This window comes from Ananas comosus, linkage group 1 (genome assembly GCF_001540865.1).
Source record: "Ananas comosus cultivar F153 linkage group 1, ASM154086v1, whole genome shotgun sequence".
Taxonomy (NCBI): Eukaryota; Viridiplantae; Streptophyta; class Magnoliopsida; order Poales; family Bromeliaceae; genus Ananas; species Ananas comosus.
The window spans coordinates 609047-620504 of NC_033621.1; the positions used below are offsets into that span (position 1 = coordinate 609047).

The 11458-nt window shown below is 37.8% G+C and overlaps 1 protein-coding gene across 1 annotated transcript; it reads right to left on the bottom strand.

The window, feature by feature from the left end:
• On the bottom strand, nt 307-3062 carry LOC109711217 (uncharacterized protein At2g34160-like). The gene is made up of 5 exons (XM_020234154.1): nt 2809-3062; nt 1607-1655; nt 996-1058; nt 854-918; nt 307-760 (listed from the first exon to the last, which is right to left on the bottom strand). The coding sequence occupies exons 1-5, from the start codon at nt 2962-2964 to the stop codon at nt 662-664; spliced, it is 432 nt and encodes a 143-aa protein (XP_020089743.1). The 5' UTR covers nt 2965-3062; the 3' UTR covers nt 307-661.

Sequence of the window (11458 nt, forward strand, 5' to 3'; positions counted from 1 at the left end):
ACGAGGCGAGATGACATTAATTAGAAACAGATTCAACGCATTATTATTATACTCAAAAAAAGAAGAAGAGGAAGAAGAAGATGCAGGTCATGGCAACCACTCACCACTTCCCATTTGACCACTCCAGCCGCTCGGACAGCCAAACAGACAACCACACGGACGGCTTACAGAGCAGCATTATTAGCGAGCTAATGAGCCACCAAAACATTTCTAAAACCTGCGCCTGCTAGTGCGGTAAAAAAGAGAAGGCTCCATATAAAAGCACAGGCCAAAAAGGTCACGCTACAACAAGAGTACTACTAATACTTTCAACACGAGCAAAAATAAGGACCAACCTCAGTAGCATTTGAGATCAGTGGAAAGTCAAAAATTCTTCATCGTACAGACACAAGTTTCCAGAATCTATATAGAGTTTCAGTTGAACATTAGAACAAGTATGGGAAAGAGAAAAAAAAAGAAGAAAAGATCCCAGCTCTAAACCGCTTCTTTAAGATCTTGAAAGGGAGCAGAGGCTCAGAAGAGGGAAGAAGAAAACCTACTATTCTGCTATAGCTAAATTTCCCAAGTCAGAACGCACCGACTGGATACCCCTATACTCTCTACATCCAAGCAAAGAAACATGAGTAAATGGTGCGGGGCGCAGCATGACAATGATGCACCGTCAGGCCTTGATTTCCTGTTCAACAGCCTTGATGCGATCCGCCTTGTTAGTAGATAGGAGGCTGTTGAAGTTCTCCGACTTCCCAAGTAGTATCTCAATCTTTCAAAAGAAAAAAGAACAGAAGGGTCATTAATGACCTACATGGAACTTCCAACGATTTGAAGGACTAGTATGCAAATAAAAGACCTTTACCTTGGCTTTGCGGACGAGGCGGCCCTTGGCCTCATCTCTGGTGCCAACAGTGGATGTCAGGATCTCTGGTATAGTTCAGAGAAAACAAGATTAGCTAACATTTTTCAATAGCATGGGCTTAAAATAAAAGAGGAGTTTATACTCTTCTCGGTAGCCAGGCCATTATTCTTCAGGATCTCGGCGACAGTGACGACAGTGCCAATTGCTGAAATTAAGAGAGATGATCAAATAATCAGCATTAGTAGTGACGAGATAGTCTCTCCCTCTCTCTCCTCAATTCGTTTCCTTTATTCTCAATTCAGATTGATAACCAAGCAAGCCAATAATACCACCATGAGGAAAACAAAGCTCAAACATAATATCAGTATAAAAGAACAAAAGATCAAAACTAGAAACAATGTTCCTCATTCATCGGAACTAGAAATAATGATCCTCGATCATCGGATATAACATATCAGGTTATAGTGAGAAACAGTAGCACAATTAACCAACTGAAAATTTAGAATTGCCCCAGATTCAAGGACCAGAAATCCAACCACCTGCACTATTGTAATGAAAACAGATCTCACGAACAGAAGCTAAAGAGCATAAAGCAGAAGCGAAACAGATCATTCAAATGCAACAGCAAGTAAGCAATATTCAAATGTTATATGGATACATTACTAAGAATTTATATCATGTTTCTTTTCTTTGATTCATTCTCATGATATACTAGAACGTAATAGATAAAAAATAAGGATTGCACAGGTTTACCCATGCCTAGTGCAGAAAGCTCAACCTCATTGTTGTGCTGCATGTACCTCTGCAAATCAATCCATGAAGGGAAAAAAAGAAAAAAAAAAAAAGAAGAAAAAAAAGAAGAGGAATCAGTGAAATGGAATCAGAGCTTTCATCTACAGAATATAATAATAGAAATATAACATGCCGCTGGGAAAAAAAAACAAAAATTTACAAAGTACATTCTAAAGAGATCAAGGAATTAGGGATGATGTACTTGCATATAGCCAAGCCTTCAAGATATCTCATATATCTCAACAATTACTACACAACCATTCCTACGGAGGGAATTAACTTAAGTGGAAGAGCAGTTATTATAGTCAAGCACTTCTATATCATCGCATTTTCTCGTAAATAGCTAAAGAGCGAAAGCTATCACGAGTTTGGGGTATAAATCTCCTGTATCTTCAGAAACAACAGGAAATGGATACCTAGGCTAGATCATCTTATATCAAGCCTTACAGTAATCAACTCACATATAAATAGATGAAGTAAAACAAGATAAGTAAATGCATCACGAAATTGGGAAAATATAGTTGCATTGTCAATGCTTCAAGAAATTTCACGTCCCAACCATCAGGAAAAATGTAAGGACTACGCAAACGAACATACAGGAAACGATCAGATCGCAAACAATTATGATCGGACTAGGGTTTCTTCTACATAATTCTGAAGAAAAGAGATCATATGCATATCACCATTAATATTTCTCACAGACTACAAAGGAAAGGACAGCTATGAGGGGATAGATCGATGCACCATTTCTACAAAAACACAGAGAAATCGATCCCTCGGTACGATACCATTTACTAAGCCTTAAAAAACAACTTTAGCTCATTAGTCCATAAGTAAAACGTTAATGCGAAGATATTAACCAAAAAAACGATCGCTAAACAGCATCAGATCATGTTAAATGATCCGGACCATCGGAATTACGTCGTTAAGACAAAGAAAGAAGCTCGAGTGAGATCAAACCAAATCGCAAGCCAAATCAAAACAAAAGATTGCGAAAACATCAGATATCGTCGAGATCATTCGTCCCGATCCTCCAAATGCATGAATCGACGATGAAGCAAGCGATAGAAGCACGAGATCGATCAAATCTAAGCATCGAAAGCACGAATTTCTCAAGCGATAATGCAATCGAGAGAACAAAACAGAGAGAGAGAGATCGATACCTTGGCGAGATTGACGTAGAAGTATAGCGGCTTCTTGTTGGTGGAGACCTGGATCCGGTTCTTCTTCGCCGGCGCCGTCGCCTCCGCCACCTCCTCCGCCGCCTCCTCCGTTGCCTCGCGCTCCTTCTCCGCCTCTACCACCGTCGCCGCCTCCATCCTCTCCTCTCTCGCTTCTCTCTCTTCTCGCTCGCTCTCTCTCTCTCTCTCTCTCTCTCTCGCGATTGGGCGGAGGAAGGCGCTTCTCTTCTCGTGTCCGCTCGAATGGAAACAATCGCAAGAAGTGCCCCCCCGAGCGCATTTATATAGGGCCCACCCGTTCCTTTGGATGATTATCCAATGGGAAGTGGCAACGTGGAGGTCGGGCCCACTAGGCGGTTATGTTCCGTGGGCGGTTATTTCGCCCCTCCCGTTTTGGCTTATTTACGATGGCGACCCTACTGTGTTGGGTCTCTCCGGAATTGGGTCAAACAACGAGCCCAATCTCGCTCAGGCGCAACCGAAATTGTCGAGCTCTTTTTAAGCCGCAATTGATCAGGTTGAATCATATGGCCATTTCGGGTTCATGAAATTTTTTTCTCAGTTAACAATTATTTTTTACAAATTTAAAGAACTTCAAAATCAAAGTTCTCCGAATTTACTGAATCTTGTCAACCTCAACTAATGAACAATAACCAAATTTAAACTTAGTTTAATATTAAGGTATATCTAACGCTATTAAATAAAATGGAGTTGGGATAAAAACATAAAAGGATATGCTTCTATATTCTCCGATAGGACCGCATAAAATATATCGTAACCAACTCATCGTGATATGAAAAATACAATATTACGTACGGAAACAAACAGAATATTTTTCTATTGTACTTTCTTTCCGCACATAACGTAATCTTGCTGCAATCCCAAACGATACCATATTAAAATAAGCTTTTTTTAGTAACCTCTCTCTTTTATGACTCATTTTCTCTCCATCTATTTATATCTTGAATCAAATGTAGGCCATTCAAATCCTAACATATTTTGTAGTTCGCCCCTCCCTTTTGGTTGTTCAATCTCCTCTCCCAAATAAATCTTAATCTGATCTCTTTCTTTAATGCAACCAAACCTACCAAGTACCAACCTCCTCTCCTCTTCTAACTCCTTTTACACATCTCTTTCCCCTCCAAAGGGGACCCATCACATCATATATACCACTCTCCTCTTCCTGCTACTCTACACTCTCTTTCACATCTTATAGATTATTCATGCCAATGTCATCTAACATAGGAATGGCAACAGGCTTGGTGGGGATAGGGAGCCATTCCATCATCTGTATTCTGCTATCAACCAAAAGGAAAACAAAATATTCTTCATCCCTATCCTGGGGAGTACATTCTCATTCCCATAAATTAATAGAGATCTCTACGGATACGTTAAATATGAAAAAAAATCATTTTACTTATTTACTTGCACTTAAAGTTCGATTTAACCAAACTTAATACAATTCGTCTCTTCCACGTTTATGTGGATTTATAAATTATTTTCTTCCACTTGCCTACTTGTTAGCTGTGTAAATAATTAATGTACCAGATAATTAAAATTAAGAGTGATAGAGATTTGGACTAAATTTGCTAATTGGCTATAAATAAAGACCTTAAAAATTATATGTTTGAGTAGAGCTACTATACTATCGGAAGTATAGAGGATATGGTGTTTTCGACTTTTTGACCCTTAGATCAATCCTTTTGATCATTTCTTATATTTGGATTAATAATATTATCCTGTGGAGACTACTCAACTCAAGAGTACTACTCAACTCTAGGGCGGACCGCAATCATCCAACCATATAATTTTTGATCCAATGATCAAAAAGTCATAAGCATTAACTTATCTATACTTCTATAGCATAGTAGCTCTACACTATATATATATATATATATATATATATATATATATATATTGAGAGAAAGAAAGGTAGCATGCGAAATTTAGTTGGAAATGTAAAATAATAAATCTTCGAACTTCAAACCTCCGATACCAATCATCAAGTTCTTTGTCACTTGCGCTAGTAACAGTCAGTCTTAATATTTGCACACAATTAATACATACATACATATATATATATATATATATATATATATATATATATATATATACATCATGAGGTGCACGAGGTACACATGATAGTCCTCGCACGGTCCACGAGATCCCGCATCTGCTTGCGGACTCCTTCCACCTGAACTTTTAGTTTTCTGTGGGAAAAAAAGCGGAAAACAAAAAATCAAGTTTCCCCTAAAATTTGTAATATCACTTTTTTTCACAAACCAACCTTATCCACCCTATTCTTTTATTACTAACTATTTCTTCTTTTTACACTCCCAAGCCCTACGCACGCCCCAATTTCAACCCTCCTCCTCACCCCAATTACTAACTATTTCTTCTTTTTACACTCCCAAGCCCTACGCACGCCCCAATTTCAACCCTCCTCCTCACCCCAATTACTAACTATTTCTTCTTTTTCCACTCTCGAGCCTTACGCACGCCCTAATTTCAACCCTCCCCCTAACCCCAATCATTTGGGGTGATTGGGCCAAACCCTACCCCAATCATTTAGGGTGGGGAATTCTTACCACAAACCTATATTTAACCCCCAATTCTTTAATAAGGTGGCTAATTGGGGTTGGTTTGCCACCGATTGATTTGTAACTTAAACTTTGAGCGGTGCGCGCATAAGTTGTTATTAATTTAATTAGTTATGTTCGTTAGTAAAGAGAAAGTGATAATCAGTATGTATAGAATAGAATGTGTTATTTTGTACTTTTACAGTAACGAAATTATCTACAGTGTTCTTAACGTACTTTATTATAAGATGGATGTTAATTATGAAAATCCTTTTTGAAGTTTTTGGGGAGGACACCAAAGCACGTAAGAGTGAAACGATGGGACACCAAATTTTGCATAGTTAAACGGGGGGACACCAAAGCAAAAATAGAAAAACAATAGTTAAAATAATAATAAAAAAAATTTTTAGTCACTGTTTCATTTTTAATTTCCTATGATTTCACTGATAAGCTATTTATATCTACCAATAGACTTCAAAAAACATATATTAAATTGCTTTATAATTACTTTTTCGAAGGCTTTTCTATTTTTACTTTAGTGTCCCCCCATTTAACTATGCAAAATTTGGTGTCCCATCGTTTCACTCTTACGTGCTTTGGTGTCCCCCAAAAAACTTCAAAAGGGTATGAAGATTATTATGTACTTATTACGTACGATGGAAAAAGATTTTTTTTTTTAATGGTGAGATATATATATATATATATATACACACACACGAAAATTTTTATATTGTGAAATACTTCATTTTAACTAGATAATAAGAAAAGGTCACCTTATGAAACACTTAGAATCACAAAGACGACTCGTGACGGCTAAGGATTTTTCTCACTCCAGAGTGTCGGCCGCGCCTCAGGGATACAGAGGGACGCGGCTCACGGTGGTTAGGGAGACGGCTTACATTTTTCGCTATGTTTCATTTTTAGATATGTTTGGAGGAGTTGATTATCGAAAAAAAAAACAAAATAACTCCAAAAAAAAAAATTGATTTATTAAATCTGTTTTTTTTTAATAATTATTAAATATTATAATATATTCAAATTAAAAAATTAACTAACTATTAACTATTATTCATGTTAATGATATGAATGAAATTAATGCGTGTTTGAGTTTATTTTATTCATATCGCTAACTCCCTAACTTTATGTTATGATAGTTAGGTGTACAAATAAATACTATCATTGTCAGTTGCTCATACAATATTTAAAAAAAAAAAAAACTATCTAGCCGTCGTACGATGAACGAAGCAAATAAAGTAAATCTTTATTTGAATCGACCTTTACACTTAGTTAATCTTAAGCTTGAACCTTAGACTCATGGTTTTTTTTTTTTTCTTCTTTGCTCATCATATAAACATGATTACCGAAAAAACTTAGGCTTCCTACTACTCCTCCTCTTTTAAAAACTTTTTTAACTACCGAAGATGAACTTGTGTGTTTTACGAGGAACCTAAGTTGTTTTGTCGTTGTTACAATGAATAGTTGGATCGGTAAACGATCTAGACAACGCTTTTTTTAACAATCCAGGCCTTCACCTTCTTTCTACCTTACGTGGCCTCTGATCAAAATCAAAAAAAAGGATACTAGAACTCGTTCAACAATCTAAACCTCAAAAAATTTCTTTTTTCGTTCCTGTACCAAATCTTTATTTATCGATTACATCGACCGTTAGTTATTAACCATTACTTTATCTTAAAACATATGCTTTTTTTATTATTTTATCAATTAAGGTATTTTCCATTCATTTAACATTTTAAAATGGTTTCAATATGGTTTACAAAAAAAAAAAAAAAATTATTTCATTGCTTATCAATCAAAGAGCACGTGTGATGTAGCGTGCACGGTGGCCCGGAAACAACCAACCCAACTCACAAGCGAAACCAGTTCTAAACTCGAGCTTGGTAAAGTTTGTCAAGTTGGTAGTTCTTCGACCTTTGTTGCAATTTCGATGGCAAACTAAGCACCAATTCTTTTTTGATCAATAAAATCCTTATACCAATTCAAGTTTCAATTCCATTCTAATTTTATAAAAATACAAACCAACTTTTAATCTCAATCAGGTACTAATTTTTTTTATCACAAATCAATCTTATCTATCTTATTCTTCCTATCACTCATTTTATCACAAAATAAACCAACCTCATCACCACACCTTACCATAATCGACCCCAACCAATTAAGGTGAGGTTTACTCAATAAGACTTAATCGGGTAAACCCTACCTCAATTGATTGGGGTGGAGGATGTTATTACAAACCCTTATTTTGGCCCCAATTCCCCAATAGGTTGGGGAATGGGGGCTTGGTTTGTGTTCAATCTAATCTCAAAAAACAGCGCAGGACACATCGAGCTCGAGGGCGGCCGCTGGCGAGGCGGTTCGGAGGTGGCGCGGGATCGCCAAGAACTCGAGAGCCTAGGGCTAGGGCTCGTAGTAGGGACGCCGCTGCTAGGGCTGGGGAGGAGGCTCGCAGGTGGCACGGGATCGCTAAGAACCTCGAGGAACCCTAGGACTAGGGACCTCGTTAAGAACCTGGAGATCTCGGAGTAGCTAGGGACGTCGCTACTAGACTGAGAACCTCGATGCCGGCGGGATTACACTCTAGGAGAGAAGGAGAACACGATATAATTAGGTAGCTAAGGACGGTCTTTTACTGACAACTTAATGGGATCACTAAGGTTAGACAACTTAGGACGTGATAATTGACAGCATCAAGGAACCACTAAAGCTAGACAGCTTAGGACGAAACGTAACAAAGGGAGCCGGACCAATCTTTATTGACAACTTAATGGATCACTAAGGTAAGAGAGCTTAGGACGCGATTATTGACAACATAAGGGTATCGCTGAGTTTAGACAGCTTAGGACAAGACGTAACAAAGGGAGCCGGCTAAGAAAACGGCTCGTCCCCGTCTCTTGCTAGAGTCCTTATCGACGTTTATTGACAACTTAGGGATGACCACCCCTACATCTATAACATATCGAGACGTTTGTTTTTTTTTTTTCTTTCTCATACACTACCGAAAAACCATAACACGAACAACATTAACACGTCGCTACTAGGACTGGGGGGCGACGAACTCGTAGGTGGCACGGGATCACTAAGAGTCCCACGAAACCCTAGGGTTAGGGACCTCGTTAAGAACCTCGAGATATCTTAGTAGGGACGTGACTAGGGACGTCGTTTCTAAGCTAAGAACCTCGACGTCGACTAGGAAAGCGGCTCGCGGCACTACACTCTAGGAGAGAAAGAGAAGAAACAAGATGAAATTAGACAGCTTAGAACGATTCTTTATTAACAATTTTAGTTTATTGACAACTTAAGGGGATCGCTAAAGTTACAGCTTAGGCCGTGACTATTGACAACTTAAAGGGATCGTTAGGGTTAGACAACTTAGGACGAGAAGTAACAAAGGGAGCCGACCATGAAAGCGGTTCACCCCCATCCCATGCAAGGGAGCTCTCTCCCACTCCTCAGCTCGGAAAGAAGGGGAAGCGGTGCGCTCCGGTTAACGAGGTCCGGGCTCGAGTGAACACACAGGGGTGTGACTTGTGGCGAGGAAGTTCGGGATTACACTCTAAGAGAGAAGAAGGAGAGATCGATATCATTATTTTCAAAGTCTTTATCGACGTTTATTGACAACTTAAGGATGTCCACCCCTACATCTATAACGTATCGAGAACAATTATCAGCACTACCAATATTCTTTATCTTTACATACACGACTGAAAAACCATAAAAAAAACGACATTAACAAACTAATGAAATAATATCCCCCTCACGAATAAAGGAGCTAAATAAGAGTTTTTATTTTATTTTTGACAAACTTAGAACGACTTCAATAAAAAGGGGAAAAAAAACTTTTTTTTTTTAAAGGAAAGTACAAACGAAGTCTCTTATTACCTCGGAAAACACCTCCTAGATTTACAACTGGACTCAGCATCGTTTGTTAAGCATCACTAGGTACGCTTAGCTGGTTTGTGGCATTAAGCTTCCCAAGGAGGAATAAACTCTCTTCGCCCAGTTGTCATGATGTGAGGTTTACATCAAAGTTAACCCGGTATGGTAACTCCTTTTGGCTTAGACGTCCCTCTACCTTCAGTCGACGGATACTAAAATAGCGCTCGAGATTAGTACGTCAACTGCTCAAAATACGCTTTCATTTACTTCACTAATTGGTTCGCGCTTCGCGAATACTCCTACTGAAACCAGTATATTCACTGTTTCTTAAATGCGCTAAATACAACTAACTACGAACGAAAAATGAAGTTAAATACAACTGACAAAATCTATCTTTAAGGTACACCAGTTTCCCTCATAGCAAGTGTTTGTATAGGTTTCTATAATAGAATCGGCTTTTGGTCAATGGCACCAAACATGATTACCATTAAAACTTAGACTTCCTACTACTCTTCCTCTTTTAAAAACTCCTTTAACTACTGAAGATGAACCAGTGTGTTTTACGAGGAACCTAAGTTGTTTTGTCGTTGTTAGGAAGTCTAGGTTTTAACGGTAATCATGTTTGGTGCCATTGACTAAAAGCCGCTTCTATTATAGAGACCTATACAAACACTTGTTATGAGAGAAACTGGTGTACTTTAAAGATAGACTTTGTCAGTCGTATTTAACTTCATTTCTCGTTCGTAGTTAGTTGTATTTAGCGCATTTAAGAAACAGTGAATATACTGGTTTCAGTAGGAGTATTCGCGAAGCGCGAACCAATTAGTGAAGTAAATGAAAGCGTATTTTGAGCAGTTGACGTACTAATCTCGAGCGTTATTTTAGTATCCGTCGACGAAGAAAATACTGAAGGTAGAGGACGTCTAAGCCAAAAGGAGCTACCATACTGGGTTAACTTTGATGTAAGTCTCACATCATGACAACTGGACGAAGGGAGTTTATACCTCCTTGGGAAGCTTAATGCCACAAACCAGCTAAGCGTACCTAGTGATGCTTAACAAACGATACTGAGTCCAGTTGTAAATCTAGGAGGTGTTTTCCGAGGTAATAAGAGACTTCGTTTATACTTTCTTTTAAAAAAAGGTTTTTTTTTTCCTTTTTATTGAAGTCGTTCTAAGTTTGTCAAAAATAAACTTCTCCGCGTCTCGATCTAGCACAGAAGTAGCTTGCTAAAAGGTGTTATCCCTTCATTATCACAGTCGTCATTGAAAGTAGAACGAACAAAAATCTTAAGACGTTTGGAAAAAGTGTTAAAAAGGTGAGTTTGTGATCTAAGAAAAAGAGGACAAAAAGAACACCGTATCCCTGGTACCCCACCTAGAAACAAAGATTTCTCCGTAACCTGACAGACCAAAAACAACACGGAAAGATTGCCGTAACCTAGCGACAAAAAAAAATACAGCTATTACAAAACATGACATTTATCTTTGAAGCCTAGTAGAAGGTAGATTACTTACATACAAACGAATAGAAACGAGACCTAATTAGATTCATCTGAAGTCTAAAAAATCAACAAAATCAAAATGAAAAATGCAAAGAACGCGTTGATAAATCAAAGTATGTGTAGTACTGTACTTATAGATAAATACTACACATATAAGTGCTAAACATAGTTTAAAATGAGCCAATCAACCTAATACCGTTCAACCTGTTTTAAAACCAAAGACGTCTTTGTCTTCGACAATAAATGTTTAAACCAAGACGACGATACTGAACAAAAAAGAGGAAATAAAAAAAAAAAACCCACAATTTCAACTCAAGAGAAACCTAAACTATAACCTCTCTTAATAAAGAGGAGTGGTTGTAGACATCGTGATTCTACACAAGATTCAAGATTCTCGCCACCTCTCTTGTTTTTACCCTATTATATATCTCTAATGATACGGTGGGTGTCGGTTGTATCAGCTAGTTATGTGGCGTTATTAAAGAATTAAAACGAAGAGTATGTATAGAAAAATTAAGCTTGAAATAATGGAACTAGCCGTAGTACTGTTATTGTTGTAACTACTTTATTTTGATTAAATTTACTAAATGTTAATATTAAAACTTCTCGCGTATTTTCGTCCTCTGTGTGACGAGTTGAAGACGTTTCTCAACAC

What these genes read in the sequence shown, in the direction of transcription:
- LOC109711217 (XM_020234154.1), bottom strand. Translation starts at nt 2,964, where the DNA reads ATGGAGGCGGCGACGGTGGTAGAGGCGGAGAAGGAGCGCGAGGCAACG. An exon ending in TCTACGTCAATCTCGCCAAG is followed by an intron (nt 1,656 to 2,808) that starts GTATCGATCTCT and finishes ATTGATTTGCAG; the next exon opens with AGGTACATGCAGCACAACAA. An exon ending in TGGCCTGGCTACCGAGAAGA is followed by an intron (nt 919 to 995) that starts GTATAAACTCCT and finishes GAACTATACCAG; the next exon opens with AGATCCTGACATCCACTGTT.